General features: G+C 44.9%; 1 protein-coding gene across 1 annotated transcript in view; it reads right to left on the bottom strand.

Moving 5' to 3' along the window:
- LOC139233546 (chondroitin sulfate proteoglycan 4-like) overlaps positions 1-18,458 on the bottom strand; it is a 119,486-nt gene extending 101,028 nt beyond the window's left edge. Inside the window, exon 1 of the mRNA XM_070863949.1 lies at positions 18,215-18,458. Within this exon, the coding sequence (XP_070720050.1) occupies positions 18,215-18,458 (244 nt within the window). The remainder of the gene's footprint in view (positions 1-18,214) is intronic.
- Between the last annotated feature and the right edge of the window lie 396 nt (positions 18,459-18,854).

Raw genomic sequence — 18,854 nt, 5'->3', positions numbered from 1 at the left:
TAATCTCCTCCATCCCCACAACCACCCCTCCCCAACCCCGAGATGTCAGTACTCCTCTAATTCTGCCCTCTTGAATATCCCTGATTAAAATTGCTCAACCATTGTCTTCTGTTGCCTGGGCCCTAAGCTCTTGAATTCCCTGCCTAAACCTCTCTGCCATTCTTTCCTCCTTCAAGACGCTCCTTAAAACCTACCTCTTTGACCAAGCTTTTGGTCACCTGCCCTAATTTCTCCTTATGTGGCATGGTGTCCAATTTTTTGTCTCATAATATTCCTGTGAAGTGCCTTGGGACATTTCACTACATTAAAGGCGCTATATAAATACAGGTTGTTGTTGAATGTTGTCCAGGTTTTGCTGCATGCGGGCATGGACTGCTTCATTATCTGAGGAGTTGCGACTGGCACTGAACACTGGGCCCCCAAATGGCATTTGCAATGAGGCCAACGACTACAGGACGTCCTAACCAATATGGTGTGTGCAGTCATCCAGCATGGATTAAGCACGCGCACGCCACACTCACCCCTTTAGCGCCTTTTTATCTGTCTTAAAAATGGGCGCTGTGCTATCCAGTGTCTAGGTCATGATTCCTCCAAGTGTCCCTGTTGTCCATTTCTCTGCTGCAGATGCATTCCAATTGAATGGCGCCATTATACGTTACCATCATTGATTACAGTTAGGGTGTATCCGGCCTACACATTTCCGGTCTTAAAATTAAACAAAAAACCTAAAGCCAAATAAGACCCTGTAAATATTAACAGATTGTAGAGTATTTTTAGAGATTTTGTAACTTTCAGTTAGAATAGTAAATAGACTGTAATGTTTGCCTTGGCCAACAGCCCACCAACTTCTCTGAAGGTTTGCCTCCATTAAAGTTATTATTTCTATAGCAGGAGCCAACATCTGGGCCGACTTTCTACTTTATATGGACCTAAAGCCATAAAAAAATGAAGAACGAAGAGTCTGAAGACTGTATAGTGGCTCCATCACTTACCATCTATGCATGTTATTGCAAACCTATTTACAAGCAATTGCCTCAGTAATATTAAACATTACTTCTGATGTCAGTTAACAGCAACAATCATAAGTGGTTTGGACTGTGCAGGCCCACAGAATCAGATCTATTTATGGAAAGGAAATTTAGCAGACATACTGGAGCTCAGGGCTCCAGTAACAAATGTAATGAAAAGTGTTGCCCATGTCCCAACGATACAGCATTTTAGACATCACACCTCGGGTCTGATGTGAAGTGAACTGTTTAGACAGCAAGAAAATATTACCTTGCTGTATTTTCTAATATGCAGATGGTTGTATCTGTAATTTAATACCTTCTACATCACATTTGTAATGCCGCTCTGATTTTGGACCACGTTTTGGCTCAATGAATCTCAGGGCCATACACACACCTCCCATGAGTCACTCCAACTGTAGGTCCTGCACACCCCACACACATGAGTCATTCCAACTCATGGATAAGTATACCACGCCTAGCTTCATCCTTACCATCTGTAGTTCTTATTGAACCAATTTCTTCATGACCGTTTGTGGTTAGTTGGATTTTCTGGCATTAATACATGTGAGTGGCATGGTTCCCACTTACCCTCCTTATGGTGATCAACTGTAGAACTGCAGTGAGGACAATCTTCCTCAACCATACTCTTGCTTGAACAGGTTTTCTCTTAACGGCAATGCTCAATCCCACTTGTCCAGATCAAATGAGATCAAGCTAAATTCGCCATCCTCCCTTTACACTCAAACCTCAGTCACAGCAAGGTAGCTCTTCTGGGGGTTCAACTTATTGAGCTTAAAACTTCTCTATTGACCGTAAGAGCTTCAGTATTGTAATATATACAGTAGATTAGTACCTATAACCTCTGTTACAAAAACAGGGCATAAATACTAAGGGCAGAATGGCCTCCCTCTGTGCTGTAAACTTTTGTCGTTTATCTAATTGTATCATAAATACAGTGTACTATACAGTACTGTAAATACAGGTATAATAGTGCTTTAAATAGAGCACCGCACATAATTGTATATATTCGGTTATTGAAAGCACACTATGAATTAACTCTAGCTGTACCCTTTCTATAGCTTCCTACTGAGCTGTGTTAGGCTTGAGAATATTTCGAACCAATTGGCAGTGTTATTAAAGGGACCTGCTGAGATATTTCACATTTAACGGTACTAAATTCTGCTCTCTCCCGGATAGCATTATCCCTTTAAGAGAGGAGGCAACGAGCAGGACTGGCGGAGTGACAGATGACAGCCGTTACTGGGAATCGTTACTATTGAACCGAACTGCTTGTGGAAATAGTAAATAAAGGCTGTAGACACCGGACCGAACGGATCATTACTGCGCGGATCTTATAAGGAACTAAAGATAGTTTAACAAGTGAAATCAGGCAACAGGGTCCAAGAGGAGGGAAACAACTAAAGTAGCAGCAACCGAAGTCAGTCAAATGCACAACTTCAGACTTCACTATCGGCACATGACTGATTCCATCTCAAAGATTAGTTCTAAAGAAAAGCTGGCGTGGCAAACTGCAAAACTGTTCAAATGTTGAATTAAGATCACTCACCACCAGAAGTCGATGCAATGTTAGAAAGTAGAATATGTACCAGATGCAATAGTGGAGAGGTAGCCAGCAAAACGGATCCCTTCCTTGGAGCCATCTGTCTCTCTCATGCACTTCCCAACTCCCTTCTAAAAGTTTTTCCCCAGTAGTATGTATGTATATGGTGGGAGTGACTAGCCCACTGTTCCAGAGACCAACCCCTCACACACAGGCTCTCTCACATTACAATCCCAGGATATTTTAACAAGGCGAAATATCCTTGGGGGCTCAACACAGCTTCATTCATAACCGGATGAGTCAATCTGACCGTTCTCTGTGCGGTTTAATTTGATGTTTAAAATATGTGGAGATAACGAACTCTCGAGCCACAACCACCCTGCCAAGGGTGGAGTCCCCGCCATGGTTATTACCCATGGTGGTTAACTTTGGTGGGAATCCCACTTTTGATGTGATTGCCCCCAAAATTCACATTTTCCACACTGAATCAAGCCCAGCGTAATGGCTAAACGATGCAAAATGATGAAAACACTAAATAAGATGCAGCTCTGACTAAAACGAGCCAAATGACTATTTTCCACACCTTCCCTCCACATTTTTGACACCCGTCTCCCGAGAGCACTGCCTTATTTCTGGGGCATAGGTTCATGGGCAGCACTAGCCCTCACCCAAGCTCTCACACGTCGGCCCAGACACCGAGTGCAGCAGGATATATGACTGTGGAGTATATTACAGACAACTGGAGCCAGTCCTCACCCAACGTCCACACATTCCGGCAGGGGTCACTGGATTATGGGCAGCTGCGGCAACCATGGCTGATTTCCCGTTCCCAAGGTGGGCTGAGGCCAATTGTAGTATCCCAACTGCTATCCTGACTGAGATCAACTTCACATTTATGCATGTACACTAAATATGTTGTATAATTCATATTTCAAGCAAGACTTTTTAAATGAATGCTCAGTCACAGATGGAAGACTCACTACCCACCTGGATGGGTGCGGCCACAACACTCAAGAAGCTTGACACAATTCATGACAGAGCAGTTGTTCACTTGATAGGGCCCGTTGTTAGACTCAAGCCTCCATCGCCTGCACATTGTAGGTACAAGATGCACTGCACTAACTCATTAAGGTCGCTCTGACCACACTTCCCTTCCCTGCGACCATTATCAACGAGAAGGACAAGAACACCTTCACCTCCAACTCACTCACTATCCTGACTTGGACATATTTCACCGTTCCTTCACCGTCACTGGGTCATATCCTGGAATTCCCAAACTAGCACCATTGTAGCATCATCTAGTACCATCATCATCACCATAGGCAGTCCCTCAAGATCAAGGAAGACTTGCTTCCACTCTTAAAATGAGTCCTTAGGTGGCTGAACAGTCCAATACGAGAGTCACAGTCCCTGCCACAGGTGGGATAGATAATCGTTGAGGGTAACGGAGGCTGGGACTGGTTTGCCGCATGTTCTTTTCACTGCCTGCACTTGATTTCTGCATGCTCTCGCCGATGAGACTCGAGGTGCTCAGCGCCCTCCCGGATGCACTTCCTCCACTTAGGGTAGTCTTTGGCCAGGGACTCCCAGGTGTCAGTGGAAATGTTGCACTTTATCAGGGAGACTTTGAGGGTGTCCATGTAACGTTTCCTCTGCCCATCTTTGGCTCATTTGCTGTGAAGGAGCTACGAATAGAGCACTTGCTTTGGGAGTCTCGTGTCGGACATGCGGACGATATGGCCTGCCCAATGGAGCTGGTTGAATGTGGTCAGTGCTTCAATTCTGGGGATGTTGGCCAGATTGAGAACACTGACGGTGCGTCTATCCTTCCAGTGGATTTGCAGGATCTTGCGGAGGCAGCGTTGGTGGTATTTCTCCAGTGCTTTGAGGTGCCTACTGTATATGGTCCACGTCTCTTGAGCCATATAAGAGGGTGGGTATCACCACAGCCCTGTAGACCATAAGCTTGGTGCCAGATTTGAGGTCCTGGTCTTCAAACACTCTCCTCAGGTGACCGAAGGCTGCGCTGGCACACTGGAGGCAGTGTTGGACCTCGTCGTCAATGTCTGCCCTTGCTGATAGTAGGCTCCTGAAGTATGGAAAATGGTCCACGTTGTCCAAGGCCGCGCCATGGATTTTGATGACCGGGGGGCAGTACTGTGTGGTGGGGTCAGGTTGGTGGAGGACCTTTGTCTTGTGTAAGGCCCATGCTTTTGTACGCGTTGGTGAAGATGTTGACGATGGCTTGGAGTTCAGCCTCTGAATGACGAGAATGACCAGGAGATCCAGGAGCTAATAAACCACAAGCACAGAGCATTTCTGAAGTTAAAGCAGCAACCCAATTTGGGAGCAACAAAGCAGCTCTATAGACGGCTGAAGGCCGAGGTCCAACAAAAAACCCGCAACCCAAAGAATAGATGGTGGGTGGAGAAAGTACAGGAGATTCAGCAGCTGGCCGACAGCCATGATGTGCAAGGATTCTTCACCGCAGTTAAGTCCACCTACGGCCCAAGCACCCAAGGCCCCACACCACTGCTGGCCAAGAACAGGGAGACACTAAGATCACCGAGGCAATCAGGGCCTGCTGGAAGGAGCACTTCAAAGATCTCCTTAATTGAGACTCTGCCTTTGACACGAGTATCCTCAACTCCATCCCGCAGCATGCTACCCGCCACCATCTAAGCAAAACCCCAGTCCTGCACGAGGTAGAAAAGGCCATCTGTCAGCTCAAGAACAACATGGCATCAGGAGCAGATGGAATCCCCGCTGAGGCACTAAAGTATGGTGGAGAAGCACTATTGGCACGAATGCATGACCTGATCTCTCTTATCTGGAAGGAGGAGAGCATGCCGGGAGATCTCAGAGATGCTGCAATCATGACCATCTTTAAAAAAGGGGGCAAGTCCAACTGCAGCAACTACAGAGGAATCTCCCTGCTGTCGGCCACTGGGAAAGTCATCGCTAGAATGCTCCTCAACTGTCTTCTCCCTGTGGCTAAAAGATCCTCCCAGAGTCATAATGCAGATTCCGTCCACTAAGGGGTACAACGGACGTGATCTTCACCGCATGACAATTACAAGAGAAAGGCAGGGAACAGCGCCAACCCTTGCTTGACCTCACAAAGGCCTTTGACACTGTCAACCATGAGGGACCAAGGAGCGTACTCTTCCATTTTGCCTGCCCCCAAAAGTTTGTCACCAAAAGTTTGTCACCATCCTCTACCTGCTCCACGACGACATGCAAGCCATGATCCTGACCAACGGATCCACCACAGACCCAATCCACGTCCGGACCAGGGTCAAGCAGGGCTGTGTCATTGTGCCAGTGCTCTTCTTGATCTTACTTGCTGCAATGCTCCATCTCACGCTCAACAAGCTCCCCGCTGGACAGGAACTAAACTATAGAACCAATGGGAACCTATTCAACCTTTGTCGCCTCCAGGCTCGATCCAGGCAGTACCATCACCATAAGGACTGTAGCAGTTCAAGAATCTTCATCACAACCTTCTTAGGCAAGTAGGGATGGCAATAAGTGTAACCTTGTCACCCACATTACTGTCAGCTGTGGTTCAATTGGTAGCACGCTCACCTCTGAGTCAGAAGATTGTAGATTCCAAGTCCCACTCCAAAGACTTGAGCACATAATCTAGGCTGACAGTCCAGTGCAGTGCTGAGGGAGCACTGTACTGTTGGAAGTACCGTCTTTCGGATGAGACTTTAAATTGAGGCCCCATCTGCTCCCAGGGGGATGTAAAAGATCCCATGGCACTATTTTGAAGAGGCACAGGGGAGTTATTCCCAGTGTCCCTCAATCAACATCACTATCTGCTCATTATCACAGTGCTGTTTGTGGGAGCTTGTTGTATGCAAATTGGCTGCCGCGTTTCCCATATTACAAGTGACTACACGTCAGAAAAGTACTTAATTAGCTGTAAAGCACCTTGAGACGTCCAGTGGTCATGAAAGGCGCTATAGAAATGCAAGTCTTTATTGCACATTCTGAGAACGAGGTAGGCCACTTTCTACAAAGGATAAAAGTGCTGAACATTGGTAAGAGCACTCAGAAAATTAATGTTGAGCACAAGGCTGCTTCACAGCGCAGACTCCATCTTTTTTTTTAAATCAATCCATTATTTGAAGATGGTAATTAATTAGAGCAGTCGTACAATGTTGCAACTGGTTACAGCACAGAGTTGGAGAAGGGAAAATAAGTTGGGTTCCCACTTCTGATCACTATTTAGTGATCCTTTTTGAGAGTGTGTGTACGTGTGTGAGTGAGTGTGTACGTGCCAGTTGAGGAAAGGATTGGGCTCAGATGCAGCAATTGGACAGCCTGTTGCAATCGCTTTCAAACTTATACATAAATAATGGCCATTTGGACAAGAGGGCAACCAATACCCACATAATGTCATTAGGAGAGCAGGTAAGGGAGGAAATTAGAACAAAATGAGAACCAGTTTCACTGCACTGAGGATTAGAAGACAATACAGAAGTGAGGATTTTTTGTAATAAAATTTCTTGTGTATATGTAATTATGGCCGTTGTCTGCATAGTGACCATAAATTGAGTCTATCTATCAATTTCCTTTTGTCTCATTGGCTTTTCTCCTTTCTATATCTCTTTTGGCCACTTTCTACTTTTGTTCTTTATCAATTGTATTATGCAAAACCTTTCCCCAAGACTGAGAGGAAGGCTTTTGATAATAGTGTTACATGAGCTGAATTCTGAGATGAATTTAGCATGCGACCCCTAGGATTAAAATGGCAGGGAGATTACCTTCCATTTACAGCATGGTTAAATCAAGCCACATGGCCCTCCACAAGCCTATGACTCAATTCAGGAAGCCTATGCAAAACTCCACACCTGTGTCTGCCTCTAGTCCCCTCCAGGGTCACAGCTGCACAATGCTCTTGTGCTCTGCTCTGGGTCCTCGGGAGCACACTCCCAGGTTTATTTTTATTTAGTTTTCTTTCTTTTGTAAACCCATGCCCACAGTGCCTAGGTTCACTAACTGCAAACCTCAATCAAGCGCAGTCCTTGCCTCCACCTTGCATCCCCCACACCTGGCCTTGCCAAATGCACAGCCAGTCCTATTCCTTAGCCCACAAACAATGCAACATGAGATTCACTAGTTTACTGAATAAATCCAAGAAAACAACTATTGTTGATGATTATTATATAGTAAAAAACAAAAAAAAGTAATTAATTTCACAACCAATCATTATTATTCTAGAACTCCTTAAGAAGGTAATTGATAGACAACTTTGAAAGCAGAGATCATTACAGGGATCCTTCATAGTATCAGCTTCTGATGGGAGTGGCATGAGATACAACAGAATTTAAAGTTGCTCTGACAATCACACTGGGCGAGCTGCCATAGTTTACTTGTGGAGTATCTCCGCAACATCCCTGAATTGCCTGGTAGATGCTGGTAGGTGTATAGTGTAGTCAGTAGACCAAGGGCCAAACTAACCTGTTTGGCCAACTAGCAGAGTGATGCAATATTCAATATAATAATGAAATAAAATTACACAGTACCAAAAATATTCCAGTATTCTTTGCCTTTGGGACACTCCCTATCATCATGTCCCATGGTGGGTGTGTGTATTTATTGGTGGAGCAGAGTTTGAGCATACAGTTCTTGACTTTTGTGACATTACATTCTTTCATATTTTCTTGGTTCCAAAATAGATATCCCATAACTTTGATTTGTTCTCAAAGGTCAAATTGTTCATATCCTGTTATTAAGCTGTTTAACAGAGCCGACTGTTGTCCTCAATGCATATTGCTGAGCCATACACCACCATCTCTGGTTGACAAGTGACTTTACTGATTCTCACAATTCACGCTCCCCCGCACCCGCCCCCCCACCATGCCCCCCCCTCCCAACACCTTTCCTTTGTGTTAACAGATTGACAACAGTTTTTTTGTAAACAGATCAAGGTCGCATGTGAACTGAAAGATACATCTTTATTCTCTTCCATTTTCTGTTAACATAGCTCAGATTTAAATAAATGGCTTACTGGAGAATATGTGGAATCCCCGTTGCATCTCCTGTCAATCCAAATGACAGACAATATCACAATGTAACAGCACTTTATATCAGCCAAACTACTATCTGGATTCATTTATAAATACAATTATTTACAAAAGCAAAAAGATAAAGGCAAAATACTAAAGAGCACAATACTTGAGAGAGAGAACTGGTATTATTCCACAAAGGGTAAATATACCCTTTTCAGAAAGCTGCATTTTTTGTGAGATAAAATAATTCCTTTGGGTGAATGAGCTGAGCCTTTCCTTTTGTTGGTGCTCAGTTTGCAATCCCAAGTTTCTCTTTCTGGGTAAGAGTTACATGTAGCGTATGTGAGTCTTCAACTGTCCACAGAATCTGGTGAACTGGAATATTTATCCTGTGGGACATTGCTGTAAATCCATTTCTTTTGAAGCCATCAAGCAAACAAAACTCCTTGCCACACAATTTGCCCAAGAGATGACCATCCCTAAAAATGACATATCTGCCTGTCAAAGCTGCAACTGTTAACATTTTAAACACATGGCCTTGACATCAAATCACCTATGTTTTAATGAATTTCTGATCAAAAGAAATGTCCTCTTTTACAGCATAAATATGGATGAGGAAGGCCATTTTTCCCATCTTAGCTCATCCCTCCAGAAAGACTGGAGTCCCTCCAACATGGCATCATTGCATCCAATTGATTCTTAAATTATTCAAGGGTATCCGCCCCTCAACTACCCTACTTCAAATCGGTTCCATGTGTTAATCATTATTTATGTGAAGAAGAACTTCATCACATCAGTGTATTTGTGTTTTATTAGTCTCTTCTCCTAATCTCTTGGTTTAGTCTGGTCATTTTCTGAAAATACTTTTTCGATACCATTAACTATATTGTATATCTCTTTAAGGTCACCTCTCAGTCACATTCTTTCATACCTCAGTCCTCTGATGCTAGGGATCAACTCTGTTGTTCTTCACTGAACTGCCTCCAGAACTTGGGTTTGTGTTTCAGTGACCAGAACTGAACACATTACTCAAGGTGTGGTCTTATGAGAGCTCTATACAGTTTGAGCATGATTTTTTTGACTTGTACTCTACTGTCTTTGCTATAAAGTTCAGCATTATTTCTCAATTGTTGCTTCAAAGTTGTTGGAATACTGAGTGTTGAGTCTACTGAGACCTGTAGTCCTTTTTCTACTTCATTCTTGACTATTTCAACACCATTCATGGAATATGTGTAACTCATTTTTCTTCCTAAGTACAGTAGTTTACAAAAGTCCGTATTAAATTTCAACCACCATTGTTTTGTCACCATTGGTGGGATTTGAGTATAGGAGCAGGGAGGTCTTGCTGCAGTTGTACAGGGCCTTGGTGAGACCACACCTTGAGTATTGTGTGCAGTTTTGGTCTCCTAATCTGAGGAAGGATGTGCTTGCTATTGAGGGAGTGCAGCGAAGGTTCACCAGACTGATTCCCGGGATGGCAGGACTGACATATGAAGAAAGACTGGATCGATTAGGCTTATACTCACTGGAATTTAGAAGAATGAGAGGGGATCTCATAGAAACATATAAAATTCTGACGGGATTGGACAGGTTAGATGCAGGAAGAATGTTCCCGATGTAGGGGAAGTCCAGAACCAGGGGTCACAGTCTAAGGATAAGGGGTAAGCCATATAGGTCTGAGATGAGGAGAAACTTTTTCACCCAGAGTTGTGAACCTGTGGAATTCTCTGCCACAGAAAGTTGTTGAGTCCAGTTCGTTGGACATATTCAAAAGGGAGTTAGATGTGGCCCATATGACTAAAGGAGCTGAATAGCCTGCTCCTGCACCTATTTTCTATGTTTCAATGCACACTCACATATTTCTTGCAGCCTAGGGTACTGTCTTCCATTCTGTATTTAAAGCCCGAGCAACTTGAAGTTATATTAAACTCAGAACAGAAATCACTGCTTTGTCACAACTGAATATTCCTGTAACATTAGCATTAAAAAATATATGGTGTGATGGATTATGAAAGATACATTATTCATTATGATGAAACTGTAGACTTGCCTGGAGCTGTATATTTGTATCCTAGCAAATGAAGAAGATTGTTTTCAATCAAACTCCAGGCACAGTAAAGCCAACAACAAACATAGTTTTCTTGTTCTTGGCTGCAATTAGTAATATAAACTTTGCAACTTCATTTTGTTCTGGTGGGTTGGAGATTCATTGTTTTGTGGATTTTAGGGCCATCCATCGGATTTGACAGCTTCCTTTCTGCCCGACATTGGATTGAGATGGTGCTACCGGGACCAGGGAGAGTGGCGTCAGATCTGAAACCAGCACCAAAATATAAAAATGCCCTGTAACTCAGATAGCTAGGTTATCTTGGAAGCTTGTCAAAAGCTTATATCATTTGTCACCAGAAAAAAGTGTGACCAGAAAGGTCCCAGGTTCAATTGTCAATCGTTGCGGTATTAGTTGACCTCTCTCAGCTGGGCTCTGTTCCGTAGCTACATTCGCGCCCACATGTTCCTTGAGATGGAGCACGTGGTGTCCACCGGCACGCTCGAGGCCTTCTGTGGGACTGGAGTGCATCATCACCCCTGGGTATTAACATAGAAACATAGAAAATAGGTGCAGGAGTAGGCCATTCGGCCCTTCTAGCCTGCACCGCCATTCAATGAGTTCATGGCTGAACATTCAACTTCAGTACCCCATTCCTGCTTTCTCGCCATACCCCTTGATCCCCCTAGCAGTAAGGACCTCATCTAACTCCTTTTTGAATATATTTAGTGAATTGGCCTCAACAACTTTCTGTGGTAGAGAATTCCACAGGTTCACCACTCTCTGGGTGAAGAAGTTCCTCCGCATCTCGGTCCTAAATGGCTTACCCCTTATCCTTAGACTGTGACCCCTGGTTCTGGACTTCCCCAACATTGGGAACATTCTTCCTGCATCTAACCTGTCTAACCCCGTCAGAATTTTATATGTTTCTATGAGGTCCCCTCTCATTCTTCTGAACTCCAGTGAATACAAGCCCAGTTGATCCAGTCTTTCTTGATAGGTCAGTCCCGCCATCCCGGGAATCAGTCTGGTGAACCTTCGCTGCACTCCCTCAATAGCAAGAATGTCCTTCCTCAGGTTAGGAGACCAAAACTGTACACAATACTCCAGGTGTGGCCTCACCAATGCCCTGTACAACTGTAGCAACACCTCCCTGCCCCTGTACTCAAATCCCCTTGCTATGAAGGCCAACATGCCATTTGCTTTCTTAACCGCCTGCTGCACCTGCATGCCAACCTTCAATGACTGATGTACCATGACACCCAGGTCTCTTTGCACCTCCCCTTTTCCTAATCTGTCACCATTCAGATAATAGTCTGTCTCTCTGTTTTTACCACCAAAGTGGATAACCTCACATTTATCCACATTATACTTCATCATTTATCCACATTGAATTTGAATTTAATTTGTTCAGTTTCCTTTTAATTTGTTTTTAAATTTACAATCTTTATTCTTTGTGCCACATGCTGATTATTAAATAGGCAATTGCCAGTAAGAAGAAAGTTGGCGCAGTGGTACATAGGCCACAGTGCTATGGAGGGAACTATCAGCCAGGACTACTGCTCCTGATAGTATCCAGCAATCCCTGTTGGAATGTTGTCATGTGGGGCTGAGGGTGGGGATAACACTGGGTTTAGGTGACAAGTGAAACTTTTACATTTGAAATTTTGTCTTGCTTGTTTATTTTGTAATATGAGTGAGGATAATTAATCTTTTCTATTCTTTTAAATCTGAGAGAACATAAATATAAAAATAACAGAAAATGTGTTAATTTAAAAGAGGGAAACCCTGGAAAGACTGCACCACTATTCGATTGGGATGGGGATTTCCAAAAAACAAGTCTTGAATTTAGAGATAGTAGCAGTTTATTAGCAATATGCCTTATTGCTGAGATAAGTAGTGTAAAAGGAAAGATGCAAGGTCTAATATGTTCTTGTTTTGGGCTTTTGGTTCTGACTGTATATGCCCAACACTACCCGACTGACAGAGACTGTTTACTCAATCATAGATAAGAGCTGAAATGATTATCTCTGAAAGGTATTATATTTGTATTAATTTTGTTTGTAATATATTTTGTCCCTCTGGTTATACACAGGGAACATGAAATGAATTGTAAGGTAGATTATTTAATATGTGTGACTTTTGATTTTCGGGTGGTTTGCGACCGGTTTTTCGCCGTGTGTTGACTATCCACGGTGAAAACCCGGTCACTAAGGTGTTTCTTGCCCGGTCACGAACCTCGGCTCGGTTTTTGCGGCGGTGCTTGGAAACACCGCCGGGAGAGCTGTGCAGGGGTGTAACAACTCGGATTGCGTTACCATCCAAGTTTCGAGACTCACCCGACCCGTACGCCGCGTCCGGATGATCGCCAGGGAAAACACGGCAGTCCAGCCCTGCTGGCAGCGGTAAGTTGGAAAAACCGAAAAAAAGGTAACTTAAAGTTTTAATTTTTTTATATTTTTGCAGTGATTTGTTAGGTAAGGGTGTTGGTGATGTTTTTTGAATGTTATTTGGAATGTGTTTTCCCCTCCCAAGGCCTCTCTCGCAGCGCTCCAGGCCCCGCACTAAAGTTGACGAGGAGCCTGTTTTTGTGCCCCAAAAATAGTGCAATGCCTCCCTTTGTGCTGCGCCCCTGGCGCAGACCCCAAATGCCGAAAGTTAGGCAATTAATTGGTAACGTTAGTTGGGCGATAATTTTCCCATCCCGCCTCTGTTTTCGCCCCCAAAACGGAGAAAGCCGAAATCCTAATCTGAGGAAGGACGTTCTTGCTATTGAGGGAGTGCAGCGAAGGTTCACCAGACTGATTCCAGGGAGGGCTGGACTGTCATATGAGGAGAGACTGGATCAACTGGGCCTTTATTCACTGGAGTTTAGAAGGATGAGAGGGGATCTCATAGAAACTTACAAGATTCTGACAGGACTGGACAGGTTAGATGCGGGAAGAATGTTCCCGATGTTGGGGAAGTCCAGAATCAGGGGACATAGTCTTAGGATTAGGAGTAGGCCATTTAGGACTAAGATGAGGAGAAACTTCTTCACTCACAGAATTGTTAACCTGTGGAATTCCCTGCCGCAGAGAGTTGTTGATGCCAGTTCATTGGATATATCCAAGAGGGAGTTAGATATGGCCCTTACAGCTAAGGGGATCAAGGGGTATGGAGAGAAAGCAGGAAAGGGGTACTGAGGGAATGATCAGCCATGATCTTATTGAATGGCAGTGCAGGCTCGAAGGGCCGAATGGCCTACTCCTGCACCTATTTTCGATGTTTCTATGTTTTAACCCAGCACCTACCCTCTAACACACTATTCAACAACTGTAGTGTGGCAACTCAATGAACGTGCCTAACCCCCACTGCTTGCGGCAACATCCATCGGGCTGCTGGCACTCGCTGACAAACCTCATGCATGAAGGCAACAGACATTTGGGTAAGGTACTGAAGTGTGGCTGGAGTCTCTGCTTTGCAATTTGGATGTGCGGAATGTAAATCAGACCTTGTTTGGGACATTATTCAGCTATAGCCACTGGAGGGCAGCAGCTTATCATACGTTTGGCATGTTCAGCAACACATTTGCCTGATTGATGAGAATCGGCACTTGCATGAGTGTACAGAGTGGATACGTTTCGCATGGGTGTGTATGAGTATTATTCTGAGTATTTGGTAAAACTCCAGTTTTCATTACTAATCGCCAAAGGGATATTTCTTGCCATGTGCTCATATTGTTACTCATCCTAGTTGTACATTCCAGCTTTCCCACTGGAAGGAGGAGAAAGATGGAACAAAGAATACATAGACTGCTGGCGCTCATTTCATTTCAATAGAAACATAGAAAATAGGTGCAGGAGTAGGCCAATTGGCCCTTCGAGCCTGTACCACCATTCAATAAGATCATGGCTGAATATTTTTCTGCACGCGCATTTTTTTTTCATAAGATGAAAAGAGGACAAATATATCATGTTTCTACTGAGTCTTTTTGTCCTAATTCTTAATAGCTGTTGCATATTCCACTATTTTCTCTTTCACAGGGCCTCTTTGCTTTGCTTCTGTCCTGACCAGGCCTGCAGGCCTCTAGTGACAACTCCTCACAATTATTTCCCTTCACACCTGGGCTCTGAGTTTTCATGAATAAGAATCTTACACCACAGGAGGCCATTCGGCCCATCATGCCTGTGCCGGCTCTTTGGAAGAGCTATCCAATTTAGTTCACTAACACAGCTTTTTCCCCATAATCCTACAAATGGGTCCGCTTCAAGTACATATCCAATTGCCTTTTGAAAGTTCCTATGGCATCTGATTCCACCGTCATTTCAGGTAGTACTTTCCAGATCTTAACCTTAAAAGTTCTACTCAGAGCCCTTACCCCTGCAGCAGAAAAAGATTGTGAGGTTTTATCTTAAAGTTTATTGTCATTTTATTTTTGGGTGAATTACTTTTGTGCTTACAAACGATGTTAATGCTTGGGAATGGCTCACTTTCCCATTTCACCCAATGTCACTACCAATCACACACATTAGATGTAGCAAAGCCAGCCTCAAGATAACGCTCCCCCTACTCCATCTTAACAATGTCCGGGAACCCCAAATTCTCCCCCACTGCCAACTAAACCAGTGAGATATTTCCGTTTGCCATAACAGCCATGCTAGTGGCAAATTTATCGCCAAATGAGGATCAGTTTGATGTTGCGGGCTCAGCCACGAGGAATTGTGTGGTGATTGTCCAAACTCATTTAATGTAGAGCCCTTTCAAACCTTCATCTCATCAGTCTGGGCTGGATGTAGACCCAAGGTGAAAAATCTCCAAGTTACTGCACCTGTGATATAACCGCATTTAGAGGTTGTGCAGGTGCTCAAAACTCATTTGCAACATTAAGATTGTGGCCTGTGGGGACCGTGCCCCAGTGTCAGGGGAAATATGCATGCAGGGCAGGAATGTACAAATCGCATTGCTGCCTGCACAAGTGGGCCCACCTGGAGTCAGAGGATTGGCAGTCAGCAGCATCAAGCATTGTTGCCAGTGCCTGCTTATGTTTGCTGCTACTGGCACGTTGCTTTCAGCAGTCCCCTGGGTTTCCCAACCTCTGGAATTCATGGGCCTTGCCTGGCTTACATTACTGCTCTGCCTTCAAAAGGCGGACTGCTTCTGAAGACAGGGCTCTAATAGAATTTGAGTATTTGACTCGCCAACTGTGTGCCCATGAGTCATCTCCACAACTTATGTGGTGCTGATAGATGATACTGTATCATCTGGTGACCATTGATGAGTTGTTAGAAAAATTTAGGTAACTCTCACATCTCTGGATTTGATAACTTGTTTTTTAAAATCACTGAAATAAACAGGTTGTTATTTTCATAAAAGATTGTTGCTTTTAAGAAGTGGGGCCTGTACATGCAGTAGAAATTGACTTGCTTATTAGTGCTTTGATGTTAATGGTGCTTTAGTTTGGATTGTGGGAAAATGGAGGCCATGTGTACATTGCTAAAACATTAGAGGGAGCAGCATGTGACAGCCTGGCCCGGAAATCGGCGTAGTCCAGGCCTGCAAGACCATCAGCAGGCCGGGGCCATTAGAGGAAGCAGCATGCGGCGGCATGCCACTGCAGGGAGCAGCACGTGCTGCTGCAGGAGGGCGACAGCTGACTGCAGTGCAGGCAGGTACAGCAGGAGCGGCGAAGTCGGGGCGAAGGAGCGGCAAGAGTTCATAGAGGGATGTGATCGGGGCCCAGTAGAGGCGAGAGTTCAGGGCCTAGAAGAGCCCAGGGCCCAGGGCCAGCACGGGCCAGCCCACACTGCGATATATGCGCACTAGGTCCGTGCAGCAGAGCTGGTCTCCAGTTGTCTTGGTTAATCCTTGCCACTGGACCAAGGCCTAGCTCTGTCAAGCCCGTGTGGTGGCTGGTGTGCAATGGCCACCCCACGTTAAAAAAATCCACCCACAGGCATCTTCCACCCTTCAAGATGTAGTTCGGGATCCAGAATATTAGGTCCTTCATTGAAACACCTGTGAACTCATCCCTTTTCGGCATGGAAGCAAGTCATCCTCGTTTCAAGGGACTGCCTATGATGATGATGATGCTAAAACTCCCTTCCTTAGTCCTAGGAAAATTAAATATTCCTTCTGGAGACTTACTTGCAGCAATTTATCTCCTTCTTGTCGGCCTGCTCCTGGGCCTGGATAAAACACCAATTTACAAGTCTAAGATGAGCTGAGCCCGTGGAGGGGTGTACTAGCTGCTTGCCTCTCTTCCACGGCATTGCCCATGGCCAAGAGGCCTTGGAGTGGGAGCATGCTCGAGGCACCACAGTGTCTCCTCGACACTGATGGATAATATGATTTAATCATCGAATCGTGTCTAGTTTTTTCTTTCTTTTAATTGGACGTTTGTTTATTTTATTAGTGGTTCCCTAGGGCACTTGTTACAATGATTTTATGTATTTTTTGTTCGGTGACACTGGGGAAACACAGCGTCACCCCTGTTGGTTTAGTTAAAACAAGCCCAGCAATTTATTTAACCTTGACTTGAACCTTATCAGCAACCACCAAAGAACGCCTATCTACCACCTGGGGTTCCACTGGTACCTTCCAGCTTCCTGTACGTCCACTGCTGCCGTTACTTCCGATAGTTCCACAGTTCTCGCTCCACTGACGGCTCGGCCACTGCAGTGTTTAAGTCCTTCTTTTCTCTTGACCTAGTTGCCTAACACCAACGATATACGAGGATATTGGGTCTCGCTCTACATGGGCCTTCACTCCCTTCGCGTTGGGATTTCAGCCCATCCCGCTTTGATTAGTTGCCAAATTGGAACGGCTTCTCCTTCGTCGCCTCTTGATTAAGCTGCTGCTCCTGGTTTCTGACTGGGAATCGCTGCGTTCTGGTATCTGCTCCACCTCTACTTACTCTTCCCCCTGTCCTGAATCTGCTTACAACTGGGTATGCTCCAGCTACCGACTCCATACACTTGTTGCCTCGGGGACCACTGCTCCAACCTCAAATGCTCCTCTAGCGCCAGATTCCATCGAGTTGTCCTACTGTTTTCCATATGATCTATTGGATCATGTGCTTGGTTTTTTGCTCCACTGACTCCTGGTTTTCTGGGCTCCATTCTTGCTGGTTCCCATGTTTAAACTCCACTATCTTCTGACCCATACTCTGCTCCTCTGACATCTCCTGGAACATATGCCACTCCCTCTATAGCTGCTGAACCAGACTTCACTCCTCCACTGGATCCTGGCTAGGTCTTTTTCCCCCGACACTGGCATCTGTAGAACCAGACTTCATTCCACCTTCATCTCCCTCTTCAAGACAGATCTTTAGATATAGGACTTCATACGTCTGCTTATCACTATAATAAATCACATGTGGCCCATGCTGGAGCTGATCACCTTGTGACCTTTAGGTTTAATGTAAACTCCAAAAGTGAGTACTGCAGGGGGAGCCTGCTTTATATAGGGAGGCTGCACAAGGTGCAGTAATGTGTGCCTCCGGGCTTTCCCCATCTGTTGGCTATTACATGGTACAGAGCATGGCTGCAAATACATCACAACACTTCCTCCCCAAGTCTTAGATGCGGTTTACAGGTCAAGCCTGACCAGGTTGTCTGCGCTCTCTGGTTGAGAGTCTGAGTTGGACGCTTGGTGTGGGCTCTGGTCGGACTGTCCGCTGCAACGGATTCTGTCTCTTGGTGAACCGCTGGTTCTGTTGCTTGTGGTTGGAAGTCGATGTCACTGTAGTCATCCAGCAATTCTGGATCATCGGTGAACTTCAATTTGGTTTGATCGATGTGCTTCTTGCAGGTTTGCCCATTAGTGGATCTTATCATGAATACCCGACTCCTCTCTTTAGCTACGACAGTGCCTGCGAGCTACTTGGGGCCCGTACCAAAGTTCAGCACAAAAACAAGGTCATCGACATTGATACAACGTGTTACAGAATTGCGGTCATGATATGTACATTGCTTAAGATGCTGGTTTTCGACAATCTCACTTAAAACCGGGAGCACGAGGGACAACCTTGTTTTGAGGGTCCTCTTCATGAGGAGTTCGTCAGGCGGAACCCATGTGAGTGAGTAGGGCCTCGTCCGATATGCAAGCAGCACGCGAGACAGACGGGTCTGAAAGGGGCCTTCTGTCATTCGCTGCATGTCCTGCTTTATGATCTGTACTGCCCGTTCAGCTTGGCCATTGGAGGCTGGTTGGAACGGAGCCGACCTGAAATG

The sequence above is a fragment of the Pristiophorus japonicus genome, chromosome 21 (assembly GCF_044704955.1).
Source record: "Pristiophorus japonicus isolate sPriJap1 chromosome 21, sPriJap1.hap1, whole genome shotgun sequence".
Classification (NCBI taxonomy): Eukaryota; Metazoa; Chordata; class Chondrichthyes; family Pristiophoridae; genus Pristiophorus; species Pristiophorus japonicus.
Note: the sequence above shows the minus strand (reverse complement) of the source record. Positions and strands in the feature narration are given on the sequence as shown.